Genomic DNA, 22,850 nt, shown 5'->3' with positions numbered 1-22,850 from the left:
TTGTTCAATAGCATTTTGATGCACAAATGCAATAATAGTGACACATTCCACACATCATCGAATTGTAACAAGATGATAACAGTATGCATGATTGAAAAATGAAGAGAAAAAATAAATGCCTTCAGAATATTATAATAAAATGAATTGAGCAATCTACAAAGTAGATCCTAGTGAATATTACATGTACAGTTGATGAGGATTTTATAGAGCTAGAACACCAACAAGATATTATATGAACTTAAAAAGCCCTTATAAGAAATTGTGGTCTGTTGCAAGAGAAGAAACTGTTGGAATCACATGAGAGAGAAGACTGCTTAATGACATTGATTAAAAAAAAAAAAAAAAAAAACAAAAAAAAAGGTATGCAAAAGAATGGTCATAATTACAAGTGCCAATTGGCCTGAGAGAGATCTTAAGATAGCTGTTTCCACACCCCCCGCCCCCCCAAACAACAATCACTCTCATCTAAGAGTCAATTAAACCAAAATAATGTACAAATGCACTGCCATCTTCAGAACATATTCAACTCTGAAAGGTCATCCATAGGTATTTCAAGGCCCATTGAGTCATGGTCTTGTAAACCGTCCTCATCAAAGTTAAACCAAGTGTTGAAATCTTGAGGCGCACCAAGGTCAGAACTCACGCCTAAATCCTCTAGTGGGTCTAGTTCGTGCAACTGCATATTTGGAAGGTCCATTTGTTCCTTGATCTCCTTTGATGAATTCTGAGGATTGTTACCAGAGGACATCAGCCGCACCTCCTTTCTTCTGTTGCTAGTGTTCATGACCAATTCCCCAGTAACACCAGCTGATGGATACACAGGATGTGTTGTTTCTGTCGATTTGCTGATGAATCCACTTCCTGATGTTGACAGCTGAGCGGTCTTCTGCTTGGGCTTTGTTTTTGTTTTGCGCTCACCCTTAACATTACCCGGCAATAGACGGCCGGCTTTTCCAACAGCATTTCTGGTTAATTGATCTTTGTCCCTCTCTCTCTCGCTTCTCCTTCCCTTTGTTCCACCTGGAAGAGTGCTATCGAGGGTCGATGTGGCTCTCAAGGCAGCAATGCCACCAACATCATCAAGCAATACTTCTTTCTTCTTCCCTCTGTTTGATGTTGGTCCATTTCTGACAAAAGCCTGATCAGAGTGATGGGCAAAAGTTTCAAACCCATCTAATGAACCTCTATCAATCTTATTATGAAGATCGTGCCACTCAGCAGCACTAGGAAAGGATCCTGTAAGAGCAGAAATCCCATTTGTTAAATAAAGCTGATCTGATAAGGAAGTGAACTTATTAAATAGATGCTTCCATAATTTAGAATTGTTTAAAGCAAGCCAATCAAGAAAACAAATTTACAGTATTCTGCATATATAAATGGTTAATAGATAATATAGCATTTAGCAATCTTGGAGCACCATCCCAGACAAAACTGCTAACGTATTACTTAACAATACATATCATTTACTAAAATTAGCAAACCTGATGCCATGGCGTCTGGCCGGGCGTTATGAGATTCCAGATGCTTATTATTACTATCTGCTGCACCAACACTAATCAAAGGTTCTGCGTCATTACCCCGATGAGGTGCATCAAGAATTAAAGTTCGAAGCGCTGGCTCACTGAAGCAACTTGTTCCTGAATCTTCAAATTTTTGACATCTTGCAAGAGTCCTCTTTGCAAAAGCTAAGGCAACTTGTTTTGAAACCTTAGCAACACCAAGTTTAGAAGCAATACTTCCTCGGGTGGCCTGTCAAAATTAGTCCCAGATATTTATGGTTCAACTCTAAAGCAACACAGCAAATTAAAAATATTAATGTCATAAAAATCAAACTATACGAGGATAAAAATAGAGGTACAAGCATATATCCTTATTTTTTAATGATAACAATAATTCAGAGAGCTTATTTCTTCAAAGTTAAAAAAATACAGGCACGAAAATGGTTATTCGAACAATAAAAGCTTTAAACAACACAGCAAATCAATAATATTGATGTCAAAAAAATCAAACTATACAAGGATAAAAATAGAGGTACAAGCATATATCCTTATTTTTTCAATTAAAATGATAACAATAATTCAGAGATCCTTATTTCTTCAAAGTTAATAAATTCAGGCACGAAAATGGTTATTGGAACAATAAAAGCTTTAAACAAGCTATCTTACATCATCCACCCTCCTCTCAAAAAGTATGTATGCAATAACAATAGTAAACATCCTTAATCCAATATAAATAATATATTAAAAAGGTTTCTGATCAAGGTTTTAAAAGGCAAAGAGTTACATATTATTTCATGAATGCAAGTTTAGAAATTCAAGACTAAGTTTAAGGCATAGTTTTACTTATTTCATTAATTTTTTCCATATAAATTAGTACCCTCCAAAATTAAATTTAAGTAGAAATTAAAAACAAAAGATAATGAGAATAAGTAGAATTATTATATTATAATAATTTAGCTTATTGGAACAATAAAAGCTTTAAACAAGCTATCTTACATCATCCACCCTCCTCTCAAAAAATATGTATGCAATAACAATAGTAAACATCCTTAATTCAATATAAATAATATTTTAAAAAGGTTTCTGATCAAGGTTTTAAAAGGCAAAGAGTTACATATTATTTCATGTATGCAAGTTTAAGTAGAAATTCAAGACTAAGTTTAAGGCATAGTTTTACTTATTTCATTAATTTTTTCCATATAAATTAGTACGTTCCAAAATTAAATTTAAGTAGAAATTAAAAACAAAAGATAATGAGAATAAGTACAATTATTATATTATAATAATTTAGCCTATAATATATTCACCAGAAGGTATTTCAATGCATGATTAATCATTCAAGAAAAATTCAAACTAAAACAACTAAAACAAACACAAAAGAATGAGATCAGCAAATAACAGGAAAATTCATAAAGGGATATGAACTCTCTATTGTTCCAATTCAGAAGATAACAGTGCAAAATATACACTTTTTTAGTAAGGATGACAGAGGAAAGGACACAATAGAGGTTATACATATCAAAGAAAAGCATAATTAAGAAAATAATGTCATTAAAATGAAGTGCACAGTTTGTAACTTTTACAGAGGCATGTCTTTTGATGTTTAAAAAGGAATGCAGATTGTGCTCTCTACACGGCATTTTTGAACAGCAGGCAAAAGGTCCAACTGACATATTACAATTTATGATCCAACTAGTGATACTGATCACCATTGTCAATCACTTGATTTTGCACCATCCCCCAAATTTTTAGTACCATACACCAATGGGTCATTAGACTCATCACTTAGCCCGACTTATGCTTAACATGCACATGCATACAAATAGAGCATGCTAACTAATGCATTTCTTATAAAACATTGCCAGCAATTCCCACAAAGTAATGAACATAGACAATCCCCAAAATAAAACACAAGGTCATTTCAACTGCCCCTTTGTGTCAACTGCCTGAAAATAATTCTAAGCAGTACCAGTCTAAGATGTTCCATGTAGAACATAGAAATTCAACCAAGACATAGCTCTCTGGTCCTCAGTTGCTTCAACACCATTGGCTTGCTTGAGATAACAGACATTCAATCTCAAAAAAACTAATTAAAGGGAGCAACAAAAGAGGCCAACCAGAAAAGCAAAGGATACGAGAGCATAATTGAGTTTTGATTTTCTCGTTTCTACTAATGAAATAGAAAGATATGGCATCTTAGTACGGACTTAACCCCACTCCAGCAGGACAAGTAACCTGAGATCTATAGTGGTAAATCAGGAAGTGTTCCACATTACTCTGTTGAGAACTTGCAGATTTATGTGAGAGAAAGATATTATTATCTGATGAGCTTGAAATCTTTTCTTAGGAGGTTTGACCCCTATTCAGAATCTCTGCAATATGTGGCGGAATGAGTGACAAGGGTGTCAAAAATGTCAGTGGAGTGGGGTTAAACTTTTTGAGTAGTTCTGTGTCCGTCAACATATAAGGCGGTCAAGATTTTGAAAGAGATAAGTTGGACAATTGGTAAGTTTTTTTATGGTTGATGTCTCATAATTCATAGTCGGTTCAATAGAATGGATGAAAATGTGAATGGAAGGGAAAGAAAGAGATATCAAAGAGACATTCCTTGGGAAGGGAAGGAGTCCTTCCCTTCTTTTGTTTAATCAAGTGGAAATGAAGAAAAGAGGAGACACCTTCCATTGTTTGATAAGAGGAAAGGAAGGAAGAGGTTTTAAATATTATTTTAGTACTAAATACCACACTCATCAAGGCAGAGTTAATAAATGACGATAATAACATCGTTTCAATTTTATCTGATAAATCTCCTTCTGTTTCTATCCTATTCTGCCCAGTTCTCGACAAAGCAAATTAGCGGACTGGGGGGGATGCCTCATCTATTTCCTCCCCGTCTCCCTCATCAATGGAAGCATGCTCTCTCCCTCCCCTTCTTAATACCTCCCCCTTACTACCTCCCCCTTCCTTCCCTCCTACTAAACGTAGCATTAGAATGTATTTTTGAAAGTATTAAAGAGGAGGAATCAGAGGGTTGTGTTGACCGTTGGACTCCCTCTGCATCTGTCTTGTTCATTGCCTTTTTATACCAATGGAGCATCTCTGTTGCATATACTTTCCAAGGGTAAGCCAAAACCAAAAGAGTTCGACAGCTTGCTTGTGATGGTACTTCAATTTTGGCAACAATTTTGGTGACAGAATGCTTTCTCAGCTACAATTTCACTAATGCTGAGGAAATATTGCCAATTTGCTGGCAGATCCTCCTTAAGAAGCAGAAGAGTGGACATAATCGAAAGTCGATATTTAAGGCCAGGTCTCATCGAAGAGAGGAGGTGTGAAGACAGGTAGATGAGGTTTTGTGTACGGAAGATCGGTAAGGGTAGAAACCATTGCATAGAAGAACAAGTCTGATGGGTAAAGCTGTGGTGTGCAGAAGGGGGTGGACAGCTGTGCACATAGAGCTAGATTTTCAAACCCAATATACCTTCCATTGACAGCTGGTGAGAAATTTAAACCAAAAGCAGCCACTCATGTGAGGCCCATTCAACAAGGGAAAAAGCAGGTGGATTGGCGGTGGGAGTAGCTATCATCTAGTTGTATGAATCAGTCTTTGGGCCATTAGAAAAAATGGCCAACTAGTGGTGATGATATTCTTGCAGACTGAAAGAAGACTTCGACCAATGGCCTGGTTGGCACTAGAATTGGAACAGGCCATATTCTTGCTTCTAGGAATACAGGGTAGAGGCTCAGTTCCAAGATAGGCACAAAGGGAGCTGTAAGTGTGGGCCTTCTCTTGATCAGCTGGCTTTAAGAAATGGAGAGGCCGAAGTTTTGCTGGAAGCTGAAGGGGAGTCATCTATAATGGAGGAAAAGGAGACCTGTATGCGAAGGCTCCTGCAAAGGAGGCCTTGGCCATTAGTAAGAGGTATGGCGGTTCTGCTGAGAAATTTCATTCCAGTGGAGATAAGCAGGCCTTCCCGATGACTCGGGCACTAGAATCTGAAGAAAATGAACATTAATCTATGATACATTTGTCATGAGCAACCTTATCAACAGCCTTGCAGGTCATCTTTACCTTATATTCCACAGGTGATGCAAAAAGAATGGAGGAAGAGGAGACACAATCAACTGTTGGGGGAAGAGGAAGAAAGCAGAGAGGAGTTGGAACTGTATTTGCTTACCACATGGAGGACCTATTAGACAAATGAAGACTGAAGATGCTCTAAGAAAAGGAGACTACTAGACAAATGAAAAATGAAGATGGGGTACATAAATCAGCAGGTGAGACTTCACGGGAGGATGGGTCCGGAGAGACACACAAAGGGTAGGTCAGAAGTTCAAGGATGGATACTGATTTAGAGGTCAAAGAGATTCGGTACTCGTAAGCTTAGAAAGGGATTTTGTATTGAATTATCAAATCATTTTTGGATGAAGTCTTCTAATTTCCTGAAATTCCGTCAATGCTGGAGGCAGGCAGGGAGTGGCAGTGTCAGACTATTCCAACAGTTGAGCATAGTGGTGGCTTTAAGTGGATGTTAAAAATTTTATAAAGAGGTTTTTCTTAAAGATGGATCTTCTGAGATGTCATTGCATATGCAGTCTTTGGCCATAGTCCCAGTCAGTGAGGGTCCCTCCAAGTGGTGCAGGCACTCAATAGAGTCTGAGGAGGAGGGAGACGATGCTTCTACAACGGAGTTGGGGGACTAGGTAGGTGGTTTGGAGTGCCCCGTGGCTGTCTATACTCAAGTTTGAGATGACCAGTGAGGCATCGGCTTGGGTAATGGAAAGGATTAGGGGATGTCAATAAATTTTTGACTAATGAACGAGGGGTTTGAGGGCAAGACAATGAAGATGTTCGAGGTTATTGACAATGGATGACAATCAATCGGGCCAGGTGGACCGAAAAAGAGCAAGGACAGACCTAGTTCGAGGTGTGAGAGGGAACTCATGAAATTTTAAGGTTCGATTATTTGTGAGGGGAAAGGAACTAGAATCTTATGGTACGGGGTAGGGTCTGGAACGTTGATAAGACTGGGCTTGGGTTGTTTACTGTTTTAGTTTTATATTTTCTCATCAGAGTTGTGAGGTCCGAGGTCTAGGGTTTATGTTCGTGTTATCTGTGGCACGTTTTTTCCCCCTTCTTGCTTCAATCAAACTGGACAAAAGCCAGACTTGGTAGTAGAAGTAAAAGCCTTATTCCTGAAGCTCCTAATAGTCAATAAATGACTTCTGCTTATAATGGTTAAGAAATGATACATTGGGTCATTCGGTCAATCCCCTGTATGATCTCGCCCTCTGCTCCCAAAGCATCCCAGCATCTGTTACTCCTTGTCTCACCCTGTGAAGCAAATTCAGACAGGAGGTTTTCCTTTGAGGATGGCTTCTGGTCAAATGTTGAGGCAACGGAGAACTCACTACTCAATTCCAAGGCAACACCTCTTGCTGCCTCTACGAAGATTTCCCTTCTTTTCTTTGAAATAAGACATTTTGGTTTAGACCATTCAAGTACTTCACTTATATAGGGGTTGTGCCCCCTTGGTGGCTCTTCAGTGGATTGCTTTACTTATCAACAATAAGTGCAACCAAATTTTGCAATAAAGCCTACATAGAAGTTTCCAACCATGCATTCACTTTTAGATCCAATGATTGGCAGAAAACAAAAAAATCTGGCAGCCTCACAAAGTAGATGTGAGATCATCTGCATAAATTCTGCACGATTTTATGCTACTGATATAGCAGTGATTTCTAGTTTAAAATATAATATCAAGTAATATCATTTTAAAGGTTTGTAGATTTAAGAACCTTTAAGAACCAACAAAAACCGTTTTCTTTTCATTTTGTAGGCAAAAAACCTTAAAAATACATTAACAATATAGACACAAGGTAGATCATTCATGTTTTCAAGGAACAATTAAAGAATAGGAAAAGAAATGAAATAATTACCAAAAGCTTTTTGTAGGCCAACTCAACAAGTTTATTCATCGCAACCTGCTCAAGGTCCCTGCACAATAACCACATTATATTATTTATCTCAACATGATTTGAACAAACAACTTTAAAGATTGGTGTTCATAGTGAAAAGCTTAAAAGCCTGATATCAGCAAAATGTCCAAACACAAAAGTATCCTACCGTCTTTCAATCTCCCTCACTCTCTGAATAGCATTATTTATTTGGTCTAAGCAGCCCTTCTTTTTGCCAATCTATGTAAGCAGAGAAAAAATAAAATATATTTTAGTAATATACGATGGATGGGTACAAAAACGGAACACCATCCAAAGAAGGTTGTAACAACATTTGGCTACAACTTAACTTTCTTATAACTTTCCTCACATGTATAGTCTAACATACGTATTTAGGGAAAGGAAACATGCTTTGATCAAAAGTAACACAGATGCAGCATAACCTGTAGGTAAAGTTCATTCTTCAGCTGAATAATTTCTTGATTAACCATTTCATCCTCTCTGTCATCTAAATCAGGCTGTAAGGAGGAATCCAGAAAGAAGATTAGAAAAAAAAAAAAAAAATATATATATATATATATATATATATATATATATATATATTAGATAAAAAACGAAACAAACAAAAATTAAAATAAAATATGTTCAAAGAAATAATACTGAAAGGTAAAATGCAATAATTTAAAAAGATAATCTAAATGCAAATCAGTAACAATATAAGAATGTAAACCCAACATGACCTCATAAAGAAGGCCATATACAAAGAAGAGAAGGGGGGAGGGGAATTAAATAATAAGATGACAAACACCAGTTACATAACATCGTCTACTGTACAAGCCTACCACTGTCTCTGGATATAAGCCAATACTCTGCAGCTCCAGCAAGACTTTGTCATCTAGACACATTTGCTCATATTTGCAATCAAAGGAAGGAATACTGAAATCGTCTGTTTTTGTATTTTGTGGCCCATCCAGATCATTTCTAGAAAGCCCAACCAACATCCCGACCTCTGAATGCACAAATCCACCATCTCCATTCAACAATTTGTCATTACATGGAATATTCTGGATTTGCAGGCTTTCATTACAATTAGTACTCCCATTGCAAGAAAAAAGTCTGTTTGCAGTAAATTCTTTCCGAACTTGAACATCAATCACCGACTCACAATCAAATCCCGTTATGTCCCTCTTTTTATGTTCCGGATCAATAGGGAGACATACATCATCAGGCGAAGCATCTGCATCACAATGGAGTGGTGCATCTCTCCCCAAGTCATTACCTTCAAAATCTTCAATTTCATCATCTGCAATCAGAGCTGATAATACTCTTTGGTACAGTGGAGTAACTTTGTTAAATCTTTTTGCTGAATCTAATCTTCCACATAAAGTATCAAAGCCGTGATATTGATCAACCAACTGCACCGTCCTAGCAGACTTTGTTGAATTGACTTGGTTTTGCAGGTTTCTATCTCTTTCTCCAGCAACAAGAGTGTCAAATGCAGATGTTTCTCCATGCAGATCACCCTGCAAAGTCAAAAGAATGAACTATTAAATGAAGAAAGCCCCCAAATCATATACAAATTTGGACTAACTTGTAAATCCACGAATGCTTTTAATTTCCTGTTTTAGATACTAATGCCACCAAGACACTATCTCCAAAAAAAATAATAATAATCAGAGATGATGATGTGTTCCCTTTTTGCCAATAAAGAACAATTCACTCAAAAGAATAAGAGAAAACCAATTACACACATGGTATACTGAATAAAGACAATACATATAACAAAAGAAGAAAATAAAAAGTGGTGAAGATATTAAGATGAATGAAATGAGAAACAATGGAAGTAAGGAAAGATGAAAATGAAAAACCAACGCCAGTGTGTACCCAATTGTTCCCAAGTATGCAGGGTATTGGGAGGGGTAGACACCGATGCAGATGCAACTTTTTGTATTTAGTTGAACAAAGGCACTGTTCTAAGACTCCAACCTACGTTCTCATACTTGACCATCCAAACTTTAACCATTGCACCAACTCTCAGGGTTCATCCAACTAGGTGATAGATGAAAAGAGTTCAATGGAGATGGAAAAATAATGAAGATCGGTGATGATGGCACCAGTGACCAGGTGTGAGCTGATGGAACTCAAAGGTGCCGGATAAGAAGAAAGGCAGAGGATGCAATTGATTAACGGTGAAAAAGAATCTAAAATTTCATGATGTGTCTAACAAAAGGCTCCTTACTGGCTGATTCACTGCAGAGAAAGAACATGACACCAACATCAGATAGGCAAAATTTTGGACACTAAGAACCATAGATTTTTTTTATAAAAAAAAATAAATTGATGGAGAAAAATGATAATAAAGCAAGGAACAATAGACTTCATAATAAGGAAAAACAGGATCTACTATACCACACATCCAATGGATATCATCCAACTGTATAATACAAAAATAATAATTCCCTGTGAAATCTAAAATGAGCCTAAATCATTGGAAAGCCCTGAAGTTTCAATATGGTGATAGATCCTCTTTTAAAAATTATTTTCTTTTTACAGTACCTCCATGGGAAACAAAATGGAATATCTATTACCATCATGTAACCAAAGACCCCTGCATTAATGGCATAATAGTAATGTGAATTAGAAAGGTTTCACTCAAGTGCTTGTAATTAGATACAAGATATTATAATTATGTCAGAAGGACAATACTTGCCTCAGGCCATATAAGAAGAAACTTACTTCTGATAGGAGACTTGGACCAATAAAAGCTAGACACCTGTCTAAAACTTAAGAAAATTAAATATAACAGCCATTTTCTCTCCCCACGTCTGACATGAATTTTCTCTCTCCACAGTCACTCTCCCGTCTCTCTCAAACACTTCAATCCTCCGGCAGCTTTGACATCAAACCCAAGCTTCCTTCTCTCTCTACCCATCCATTCTTCTGCATTGTTTCTCTCTCTATACATCAATCAGCCACAAGAAGAGGCATGCCAGTAAGACCAAACCACTCTTACCATATCGATGCAAAGTGAAGAACCCTTTAACGATTAAACCCAAGAAACACTCATTACTGACTTCTGCTTCTCACCACCACAACAACGAATCCCTAAAAACTGACCCATGTCAGAATTCATCACCGAAACCCCAAAACTGCCTCCGAATTGCCGAAACTCCAAGTGGATATCGCGGAATCGGCGTGCCAGTGTGGTCAAACTTCAGTTTGTCGAGAAATCTGAAGTGGGTTGTTTGAATCCTTGCATAGAAGAGAAAGGTAGAGATGGGTATGCTTAAACATTGAAGATTGATTCAAATGGAGAGAATTGAATTGCCTTCTCATCTCCATTTGAAGAACCCAATTCAATGCATTGTTTTTGGATGACCATAAAACTGAATGACCATGTTTAATTTCTTACAAGTTTTAGGCAAGTGTCAAGTTTTTATTGATCCAGGTTCCTATCAGAAGGAAGTTCCTTCTTATATGACCTGAACCAAGTATTGTCCATTCCAATTCTCTCCATTTGAATCGTTTTTCAATGTTAAAGCATGTCCACCTCTACTTTTCTCTTCTATGCAAAGATTCGAACAACCCGCTTCAGATTTCTCGACAAATCAAGGTTTGACCACATGAGCACGCCGATTCCGCAATATCCACTTGGAATTTCAGCGGTTCGGAGGTAGTTTTGGGGTTTCTGTGATGAATTCTGACATGGGTACGGTTTTTAGGGATTTTTTGTTGTTGCGGTGAGAAGTTAAAGTCAATGACGATGGGGTTTTGAGAGAGAGGGGAGCGTGACTGTGGAGAGAGAGAATTCGTCTAAAACGTGGGACAGAGGAAAATGGTTGTTATATTTAATTTTTTTAAGTTTTAAACAGGTGTCAAGTTTTGATTGTTCCAAGTCTCCTATCATAAGAAAGCTCATTATTATATGGCCTGAGGCAAGTATTGACCATGCCAGAATGACCTACAATGCAGGTTAATCATTAAAAAAGGTGAACATAATGATGGTAAGATGAGGCAAGATTTGTCTCAAATTTATTAATAATAATAATAAAAGTGCTGCAAAATACAAGTTTTCTGCCTCTAGGAAATACCAAAATATCATTGCCATGGCCAAACATCTGAGATAGGCTTTCCTGAAGTTCCTCTGCAAATTTCAGCTGACAACAACAAAGGAAAAAGTTAAGTCTATGAAAAACATAAATACAACAACAAAATAAAGCATAAATAAATCATTTTTATCACTTTAGATTCTGATTACCACCTGTTGTGATAAGTAAGATATATCTTCTAAGCTGAGAGCAGCAAAGATTGGTTCCATTTTCTTCCAGAAAGGACTATTACCAAGATCTGCAAAAGAAAGAAAAATCGAAAAAAATATATGCTCATATACAAAAACATAAATAAACTATTATACATGAAATCAGGAAAAAAAAAAAAAAAAAAGTTTGATATCAGACACATACAACTAGAATTACACGCGCAATTTGCAGCTGCTAAGAGTTCTTCACGATCATCATCTGATTCTGCTGGAATATGGATGCAGAAGCATAGTTATGCATTTAAAAGAAACAAGAACCATATGGAGAAGAAAACTAAACAAAAAGAAAACAATGCATAAGAATGGTAAAACTTGAACTTCATACAACATATTCATAATTTTTGCTTAAAAAGTAAAATAAAACAAATTTTTGGTCCTAAGGCAAGAATAGGCTGGCACATTGGGTCATCCCTCTCCATACTTAACCCCCCCCCCCCCCCCCCAACCCAACCAAAAAACACACACAAAGGTGATGAAGGTTGATTTAAATCCTGGATTTGAATAGCACGTCTACCAAGAAAATTTGGAAACAACCACATGAGTGCTAGCTGCCACCTTCCCAATAAAATGTGAAAGCAGCAACAAAACAAAATTTTGGCCCAAAGACAAGAATTGTCTGCATGATGGTCATCCCTCTCTGTACACCCACCCCCAACCCTTCCCCCAAAAACAAAGGGAAAAAAACCCAAAATTTTTGATGAAGCTGGATTTTCATCCCAGATATCTATAGCACGAGTACCAAAAAAATTTGAAAATAACCCAACGAACACTAGCTGCCACCTTCCCAATAAAATTTGGAAGGACAAATGTTGAACTCTATACTTGTCTCTCTGAAAAATCTTATAAAATACACAAACTTCCAAGAACAATAATATACATAATAACTACCACCTACACCAAATGAATAAGTTTAAATTTATGGGTTAGTTTGTATACCAGTCAAATCTGGGGAACTACTAATTGGCGTATGCCCAAGACGAGAAAAGGCTTTTCGATCCAACAGTTTCTTCAAAGGACGGCCAGACTTACTGCAACAAATAAATAGTTCAACTTCATCAATAATGAGAACCACGAAAAAAGGTAAAGGATGAACATCCATTCCCTTATCTACGGAAAAACATTCAGCACCTTCCATTCTTATCAGAACCAGGCCTTGAACTTCGAAGTGGCTTTGTTGCGCCTGCATTCTCTAACTTTTCCCTAATTGGTGAAATGCTAGCCCTAGAAAACAAAGAGCCCCTTCCACTCCGCCCTTGTCTCTGCACACCATCACCAATTTCTTCCTTAGTAAGTAATTTATTCTTCTTCGTAATCATCACAGAAGACCCAACATTCTTAACAGCATTTACAGCTTTTTCCTCCACTTCACCATTACCAACACCTTTCTCCTTCAATCTGTTCTCACCAGAACCAGATTTTTCACTTTCCGATAATCCGGCTGGAGATGAAGCATTTTCATGTTTCACTTTAAACTGCTGGGTGCCATTAGCCATGCCCCTGGAAAACAGTGAACCGCTGATTCCGCCAGAAGAAGTTCTAGAACCAAAATCAGAAGGGGAACACCCGTCAGATGGTATCTGCATTTCATCAATGTTTGAGACAGGAGACACCAGATTAACTCTCCTCGTGCGAGAAAGTTTCTGTGGTCTCCGACCACCCCATTGAGCCATTGGTGGAGAAGATGATCCTGAGGCCATAGCACGCTTGCGACTGTTAGCCCCACCAACTGAATGAATTTTGTTTACATTCAGAGGCTGTTCCCAGCTCTCAAGTGCTCCAGATACATGAGGAATATTAGAAGATGAGTTTGCTGCCACTACAGCAGAACCAGTTCGTGGTGTCCTCGAAGCTTTTCCTTTTGTCACTATACTAGGACAGGCCACATGATTGTCCTCACGAATACTTGACCTATAAAATGCAGATATACATACATCAACCAGAAAAGAAATGCAATATCAAGAAATCATAATGTCAAAACAATAAAAAGGGACTGACTACCATCACAGCTAAAATAAGTCAGCTATAGTCTGACACTGACTAATAGCATCATAAGCCTAATGAGTGAATACGTACTTAATGCTTCCTTTTGCTAGAGATCTTTCCTTATTTACTCCAGCTGTGAGATCCCTTGGATGAGAAGTCTTTTCTTGTTCATTCTTGGAAGTTGGACGGGCAATGGGACTAGCAGGCGAGGAAGCAACATCCGACTTGTTAATGCCAGTTGCATTAGAAGATCCTAACCTGAATTGATGTAAAATACCAAGAACATAACAATTATTTTTTTATTAAAGCAATGTACATGACAAGAATAAACACTAACTAGATTTACATCATTAAACGACATAATACTTAATGGGGTAAATTACACTTACCTCCCCCTAGATAGGGTTTATTACACTTACCTCCCCTGTGTTTTGGATAATTACAGTTACCTGCCTACTAGTTACATCTGTCTTACAAACCGACCCCTCCCGTCAGTTTCAGTCAGAGATGGTCAATGCTGATGTGGCAAGTTTTTTAGCTTCATACAACAAACATGCCATTCAAATTGTTGTGAAGACACTTTCATCTAATGCTTGTTGCGCAAAACGACAATTATACCCCCAACCCACGACATTCTCATCAATCTACTTTGCTTTAGTTGGGGGTATAATTGCCTTTTTGCACAACATTGGACAAAAGGGGTTTCACAACAATTTCAAGGGTATATTTGTCATAGAAGCTAAAGAAACTTGCGACATCAGCGTTAAACCATATTTGACCTTTACTCTAGAAGGGAGGTAACTGTAATTTTCCAAAACAAAGGGGAGGTAAGTGTAATAAACTCTAACTAGAGGGGAGGTAAGTGCAATTTACTCTACTTAATATTAAAGAAGTTGACTGACTTATAAGTTCAGTTGAACTGAATAAATTTTTCAAAGACTTGGAATAAAAAAACTTCAGACTGTAATTGACCCAACTACATTAACAACTAAAAATTAGAGGAGGAGGAGAAGAATAACCCTGTACAAGTTAAGACCACTTAAAGAATTCTTAACAACTAAAAATTAGAGGAGGAGAAGAATAACCCTGTACAAGTTAAGACGACTTAAAGAATTATAAATTTCATATTGGGACAAATAGTTCCATACTTCCATTGAATGGATTAATTTTTATTCTTTATTTTTGGATAAGTAAATGGATTAAATTTCCTCATAGAACAACTGTAAATACAAATTTATAAGAGTTCATTTTAGAGCTGATCAAATCTCAATAACAAATGTAAAATTTTTGAGGACTTGTCTTTCTCATTTTTACCCATTGGGGAGAACAGCAACCTAAATTTGAAGCACGATTCAATCCAATTATTTTCATGATGTTCAATTTTTTTTTTCTTTTTTATTCTTCAGCTGTAAGCCTGCAACAAAGAGAGGAAAGACAGCATCCTACAAGAAGTTCACTTTAGCATTCCAACAAAGTTGCAGGGGTAAAGACATATTCAATAAGCATCTGCATGCCTTCAAGTAATTTCTATATGGAACAGTTGTTTTCCCAAAATTTAAAAGAATATGGTATAAGCAACTGAATTTTCCAAGAGAAAGGTACCATTCTTATTGAAAATCATTGTCAAGGTCAACTTCAAAATGGAGAGATTGTACAAAATAATCAGCACTATGACAGCATAAAATGTTGTCCCATAATAATAAAGTAGTTACCTGAAACTGTGCACATCACAAGATTGCAATTCAGGATCATTGCTAAGCTTATGATGCATAGCTCGTTTGAATTCGCCATCGCTATCTATATTTCTTGTAAAAACTGTACCTACTGAACTTTTCCTCTTCAATTTTTGGTCCCACCCTTCCCCTCCAGCAGGCAATCTGCGAATCTTCTTTTCAACCAGATCAGAACCTGTACCACTATCCTTAAGTATGTCACGATCTTTTGCCATGGCTACAAGCTGCCTTGGTGGTCCATTACTCCGGCAATCTGGCTGAAATTATTAAAAAAACAGCTAATTAATAACTTGCAACAGTGTATGAGGTGTTCCAAAAATCGAAGATACTCTCTGCAAGCAGCATGTGGCACACGTGTTAATAAAATTGAGCAGCAATGAAGCACCAGCATGTCCTGTATGAGTTTTATGATCTATGCATTTTCTACAGTTTGAACTGCTTCGATTATATTATTTATGCTTGTAAAGGATGCTTTTATTAACACTTGCAGATTTAAATGAATGACATTAACGGCAATATTCTTTACTGGTTGTGACAGCACCTCCAAATTACACATTTAGCCATGCAAAATGTATGTAATATATAATGCATTGGTTCAGTTTTCCAGGAAGCATCCATATACTATTTACTAATCTCTAGCAAGTAAAGTGTACTAAATAATAAATAATACACCAAGTATAATTGAAGAAGCAAATGTCAAATTAAAGGAACATGAAAAACATCTTGTGAATGGATCTATGCAAGACTGAGGATATAAGTTACAAACCCGTGATTCTGCCAATGATGTGCGTACACGCTTATTCACACCAACATTTTTAGCACGATCCTCCAATCTCGGAGTCACAAGGTCGGGAGGGTTTCGACGAATCTGGCTTCCCATCTTCAAGTTCGGCCCACCTGTTCTTTCATTTGTTAATAACTCATCCCGCTGCTTCTTGGGGTTTATAGCTCCCAAATACTTGTTCAATTTATCCAAGTATTCATCCAATTTTTTTGATCTACCCCTGGTAAAACAACATTCCATTTTAGCAAACAAGCATACGAATGACAGGATATCCAAAAGTGACTAAATCCTATGTTTAGCCATCACATCAAAGGTTAATTACGATTTTCTATGTCCTGATCCAAATAACAACCAAATATATATATATATATATATATATATATTCTCAGGTGCCCAGAGGCATGCGGAGACGAGAAGACTGATCTTGAATTACAAGGTACAGCTTAACTCATCTTAAATAGGATAGGAAATAGTAAGATCATAATACAACAAGTATCAAAAAGCATTTATACATCAATTGCAATATCAAAATTTTATCTCAAAAGAATGAATCATAATAAAATACCTAGCCTTGATGCAGGCATCCATAACACTTGCTTTATAACGCTTTAGGTCATCCATAGCTACTGGAGGGGGAGGCTTAGAGTGAGCAGCTCCAAAAGAATTGTCTTCCGGAGCACTCCCAATAGAAAATCCAAGAACCCGCCTTAACTCACCTGCCCGTGTATATTTTTGATCACCCATCATAATTGGATCCAGCATCAGATACTGTGACAATGGGGGTAAATCCCCTGTCAGTGAGCCACTTCCCCGAGACGCACCAGTCCCAGAACCAAATATCCGGCTCTCGCCAACCTCTCGGAAGCTTCCAGACCTATCCAAACTGGGACCAGGATAATTCCCCCTCTGTCCATTTGGATAGTTGCCCACAAGACTCGATTCCGGACTACCCAAAGTTAACTCGAATCTAGCATTTCCTGCCATTACTCAAACCTAGTGGTAACAACTCATAACTATCAAGTTTTCTCCCTCAACAATTTGTTTCCGTGCCCAAATCAATTACCTCTGAAGCAGTGACTTGTCATAAGCCAAATGAAACTGAGTAATGAATCGATGAGAATAGCTAGTACCAGCAGACACAATTAGATCCAAGGCACCCACATACTGAACTTGGTGTTAAATCATTATTTCCACAAGCTTTTCCTTGGCCTCAATAGTTCAGCACACTGTAGTTAAGAAGGCCAACGGAAATCCAGAGCTTTGACCTATAATGAATAATACAAATGGTAAATACAATTGCAAAACTAGAACATCTTTCATCTATTGAAACAATGCATCAACCAAATACATATATAAATATATATACTAAATAAATCCTTTGAAACTAAAACCTATAACCATTGTTTAAACACGAATAAGAATGAACTTCAGAACATCTTTAATGCCTCTAAACAGTGACAAGTGGTAACTGGAAGGAGGACCAGTAAAAAATTAACAAGTGGTGCCAGTAATATAAAACCCATCAAAAAAACTAGTGAGCCACAGTACCCAAGAATTATAATTAGTACAGTTAATTCTTCAACCTCAATAACTAGTAAAATTCTAATTCCGGAAGTTGCAACTAAACATAGAAGTTTCGACCCAACAACAGGAAAAGTAACAGTAAAAAGCAATTTAAAGCACAATGATTACCTAGAGATAGTAAAAACACAACATTAATCCGAATATCGAGTAGGTTAAAGCTCCAGATAAGTGATATAAGCATCAAAACCACTAAAATTCAAGTGATTTTCATGAAAACCACACGAGCGCATTAGAATTCGGAAAAAGACCGATTGAAAATCTCGGCGAAACCCAAATTCCAAATTCGAATGCGATCTTTTCACCGAGAAGCAAAGACAAACTCAAACGATCAAACAAAGTTTAACGAATTCTCAAACCCTAGTTTGACCAAAAAGATTTTAGGGTTTATCAACGAATTCCCGAAATTGACCAATTTGAGCTCAAAAGCGAATTAATTAAACAGTGCAGGGTTCGAGAAAATCAAAAAAACCTACCGGCATTCGTCAATTGGGCGTGATCGAAGAGAGAGAAAGAGAAGAGTTCGAAGAGAGAGAAAGTTCGAGTAAGAATGGTGGCTGATTTTCTATACCTTTTTTCCTTGCCTTGAAGCTGTCGTGGAGATTCTTCGCTGGAGAGAGAGGGGAGAGAGAGATGATTGGGATAGGGTCCCGCTAAATTTAGGGGTAATTTCAGAAGGTACAAAATGCTACTGACGCTAATATAAGGGCGCTTAGTTTCAAGTTCGGACCTTCCACTCAGAATTAGCGGATTTAATGGTACTTGGTCTTTCACTTATCTTTATAAAAAATTGACTGTACCTAGTACACAACAGAAATTATTTTAGCATATAAGTGAACAAGAAATTTATAAAATAAAGTTTGGAATATAGTTCAAGAATTAAAATAAAATAAATAAGTTATACAATTACGTCCCGTTCAGCATGCGTTTTGTTTGTGTTGTTTTTATTTTTGAACTATTACAGTGTCAATTTTGACAACAAAAGCATGTTTGGTATGACCTTGTTTTAATTTATACAATGATAAAATATTTCGTAAACAGTGGCCAAAATCAACACATCAAAAAAAAAAATTATTATTTTGACAACTGTTCATGTCCCAAAACCATTACAGTAACACATCACGGACCTAAATATTTCAGAGTGTTTTCCATTTTTTTCTAAAACACTCCTACAACAAACCTAGAACAAAGCACATGCCAAACCCATGACTAGTTGGTTGTCTTAATATTAGATAATAATATAATCTGTATCTTTTGTTAAATATTTATTTCAATAATTATCACATCAATCAATAACAAAAATAAAAAATTTATTCAAAGAGCTAGCTTATCTATTTTCTAAATGCATATAGTCCTTTTTTTTTTGTTCTTTAATACAACAATAATAGCAACCAGTGTCTTTTTTCTCAACTACTGTTTGAAATCAGTTACATGAATGGTATATTTTTTTTTATACATAGGTCTCAGGGTTCCCGTGTGTGTGTGTGTGTGTAATAAATAAATAAAAAGTCACTTATAGAATTTTCAGTCAAGGGATTGTTATTTAGTGTACATGTAATATGCAATTGAGACAATGAGTCAAACTAGTGGAAGAAGTTATGGTATGTAAAAAGGTTTATATGCAGTTATGTGGAGGTTTGGCTAGACTAATTAGGTAGTGAGTGGGTATCTATATATTGGTGTTAGATATATATATATATATGATGGGACCAAATTATAAGTGGTAAAGGGTACAAAAGGAATGATTGGCTTGGATGAGCTAACATTGAGGACTTTTAAGGTTGGGTTTTGTGTTGTTTGGGGAACCCTTCTCTTTGTGGCTGCTAGGTTGAAGAAATAATATTCATAACACATGTGACTTGAAAATTTAGTATTTTACAAAAATATATATATATATTATAATAATAATAATATAAATAAATAACTTGAAAATTTAGTAGGATGTGACTATCATCGCTTTGTTCTATATACTTTAATATTCACCTTGCAATATGTTTACTTTCTTAAATTCAATTTATTCAGATGTTGTTTTAAATAAATTTATTCAATTTAGTGGTATAAGAAAACTGATTGATTTGAAGTTTTGAACAATGAAAAAACCTAAGGCATGTGAAAATACATAAAAATAAATAAATAAAGAGAAAAATAAGAGTCAACACTATTGTGTTCTTTGTTAAAAACATATTTTTTTTAAAAAAGAGTCAACAACACTAATGTGTTCTTTGTTAGGAAACAAGATATAACAAGTTGTAAAGCAGAAAATTCTTATCAGATAGCCCATTTGTTGGCTAGACATGATCTAATGCAACTTTGTTAAATTGTAATGTTTTTACATTATCAACTAATGAACTTAGCAATGATATCCAAATATTAGGGAAAAAAAAATGTGCAGGGAGGCCACTAGACAAGTAGCTTTTTTATTTTTTATTTTATTTACTTATTTATCCGGCAAATTAAGAACTCCACAATACTTTGAGGGAGTGTTCAATTGTATGGAATTCGAATTTTAGAATTAAAATTGGTAGAATTTGAGAAAAACAACTAAAAACATTGAACTAAAATTTTCTCAAATTCCACAAATTCCCATTTCAATGCTAAGGTCCGTGAAAATACATAACAAAAATAAATAAAGAGAAAATTAAGAGTCAACACTATTGTATTCTTTGTTAAAAACATTTTTTTTTTTTTTTTTAAAGAGTCAACACTATTGTGTCGTTTGTTAGGAAACAAGATGTAACAAGTTTTTCATGCAGAAAATTCTTATCGGATAGCCCATTTGTTGGCTTATATATGATCTAATGCAACTTTGTTAAATTGTAATGTTTTTACATTATCCATTAATGAACTTAGCAAACAATACTCAGAATGATATCCAAATATTAGGAAAATAAAAATGTGTAGGGAGGCAACTAGACAAGTAGCTTTTTTATTTTATTTACTTATTTATTCGGTAAATTAAGAACTCCCACAAAACTTTGAGGGAGTGTTCGGTTACATGGAATTCAAGTATTGGAATTGGAATTAGAAATGTTAGAATTTGAGAAAAACAATTAAAAATATTGAACCAAAATTTTATCAAATTCCAATTTCTATACTCCAATTCCATGCAACCAAACACAACCTGAGGCAAATTAGAACCTCCACATTTCGATAAATTTGGATGGAAGGGAAAGAAAAAGAGATTGAGGTTGTGTGCTTCCTTCTTCTTTTTTCGGTTGGATATAAGAGAAGATAATAAGTTCAAATTTTACTATGTCAGTTAGGAGAGAAGGAAAAAGAAAGTTTTAAATTATTTTTATCATTATATCTAATAATATCTATAATATTATAATTTATAAAAGATAGTATTGTAATATAAAACTTGTATAATTTAGGATCTTATTTAATTTAAAACTTCTATAATTTTCGAATGAAGGAAGTTAATTTCTTCTTTCTATTTTCTCTCCGTACCTCTTCCTTCTTTTCTACCGAACAAAGCATAAGTCAAAAATATTGATGATTCTTGAATTATTTTGAATGGATGGGAAAATTGAACTTTTTGTTTGATAAAATTTCCAACTAGGAAAACCTTGTTAAAAAGTTCCAATCCATCTTGAAGTCCATGTCACACGAAAAGCATTCATAGTTCACAACAATATCACATCATAGCCCCACAACACAAGTAGCAATTTGATTGTGTCAAAACTTGAACCCACACTATCTACATCAGAGACACATGCTACTGGCAAGCTAAGACAATATTTGAAATAATAATAATAAAAAAATAAAATAAAATAAAAAGTTCTCACCATAAAATTTTAAAATAAGTGAAAATGTTGAAATAAAAAATGATTTATTTAATATTTCACTTGACTATTATGGAAAAAATCAACCAAAAAGGAAAAGAGAAGCATTTAAAAAGACCAAAATCTCTAGTCTTGCACCAGTGTTTTTCAGGAGGGTTGGCAAGACTTTTCACATTGGGACTTGTCTGTATTGAACTAAATGGCTACAACACAATCTTTAATCTTGGAAAATAATTGCTTACTTTGAAGGGGTTTAATAATGAACAGAGCTTCATTTCGATGGCAGGTCAAACAAAACTGGTGGACTATTATCTATAAATAACCAAGCACAAGTATTCCCAATAGATAATTGTATGTTAATCGGAGGACAAGTCTCCAAATAGATTGACTAAATTGGGAAAAAGTAAGGGAATGGAGTGACCTTAATCAAAAGGGTCGAGGATAGAAACCAATCTTGTTGATACATGAAAAGTACATGGACAAATTAGTAAAATAATAAATTTATTTTGAAGAAAAAAAACCTAAAATGGAGGTTCTAATGAACTTCCTAACCATCCACTTTTGGGGGAATGTCTTCTAGTCTAAGCCGTAGGGTTGCTCCATTATTCTTCGGAGTTTGACTTTGAACCGTCACACCCCTCCTCTCCACTAACCCAAACGTTCTTGCCATGAAAAAAAATAAAAAATTAAAAAAAACTTAACAACTATTCACGTTTTGAAAAAGGTCTTTACATATGTGTAACCAAATGTAACATTTTTGAAGAAAATGACTTTTTGAGCTCTCATGAAGCGCCTCCAAACAGGGCCTTTATCTTTTAAGACCTTGGGTCTATATAACACAAGTCAGTTTCAAATCATTCATATGCCTAGGAAGCTCTGTAGTAAGATGACACCAAGGATCAAAATTTTGCTACTCAGTAGAAATCATATGGAACCATTGGGCTTGGCTTGAGCATTTAGAAGAAAGCTTTGGTTGGGATAGTACTTGGATTTGTACACTCAAGCCAGAAGTATTTGGGTGTTGAAGCAAAGGGTTGCTTTTGTTTTTTTTTTTTGGTTAGGAATTGGACCTCCAACCCACACTTTGTTAAAAACCTTCACTATACAAGTAGCGCTAGAAAGCCCATGTTTTGTAACAGACTAAAAATTAATTTGCTTACACTTGCCCATTCCATATTGAATGTCAAATAATGATGAATTCTGATTTAGATT

The 22,850-nt window shown here is 35.8% G+C and overlaps 1 protein-coding gene across 4 annotated transcripts; it reads right to left on the bottom strand.

Annotated features, from left to right (window-relative positions):
- Window positions 1–300: 300 nt before the first annotated feature.
- LOC132271164 (uncharacterized) lies at window positions 301–18,567 on the bottom strand. Of its 4 annotated transcripts, none has more exons than XM_059772460.1 (16): window positions 18,330–18,567; window positions 16,838–17,537; window positions 16,255–16,492; window positions 15,468–15,745; window positions 13,846–14,013; window positions 12,901–13,680; window positions 12,709–12,800; window positions 11,918–11,977; window positions 11,716–11,801; window positions 11,546–11,611; window positions 8,297–8,977; window positions 7,898–7,972; window positions 7,624–7,694; window positions 7,437–7,494; window positions 1,482–1,749; window positions 301–1,236 (listed from the first exon to the last, which is right to left on the bottom strand). In XM_059772460.1, the coding sequence occupies exons 2-16, from the start codon at window positions 17,254–17,256 to the stop codon at window positions 512–514; spliced, it is 4,065 nt and encodes a 1,354-aa protein (XP_059628443.1). In that variant the 5' UTR covers window positions 17,257–17,537; window positions 18,330–18,567; the 3' UTR covers window positions 301–511. The 4 variants fall into 4 exon arrangements, with proteins under 4 accessions (XP_059628443.1, XP_059628439.1, XP_059628441.1 ...); XM_059772456.1 differs by having other exon boundaries at window positions 11,918–11,980; window positions 18,330–18,566; XM_059772458.1 differs by having other exon boundaries at window positions 11,918–11,980; window positions 18,425–18,566.
- Window positions 18,568–22,850: the final 4,283 nt, after the last annotated feature.

This window comes from Cornus florida, unplaced genomic scaffold (assembly GCF_030987335.1).
Source record: "Cornus florida cultivar Cherokee Brave unplaced genomic scaffold, ASM3098733v1 CherokeeBrave_3.0.0_Hap2_Chr08, whole genome shotgun sequence".
NCBI lineage: Eukaryota > Viridiplantae > Streptophyta > Magnoliopsida > Cornales > Cornaceae > Cornus > Cornus florida.
This window is presented reverse-complemented; position numbering and strand designations above follow the sequence as displayed.

Coding starts and splice junctions, on each gene's coding strand:
- LOC132271164 (XM_059772456.1), bottom strand. CDS start 17,256: ATGGCAGGAAATGCTAGATTCGAGTTAACTTTGGGTAGTCCGGAATCG. Junction 13,681..13,845: donor CTAGCAAAAGGAAGCATTAA/GTACGTATTCAC, acceptor TGCATTTTATAG/GTCAAGTATTCGTGAGGACA. Junction 1,750..7,436: donor TGGCCTACAAAAAGCTTTTG/GTAATTATTTCA, acceptor TAATTTTGACAG/GCCACCCGAGGAAGTATTGC.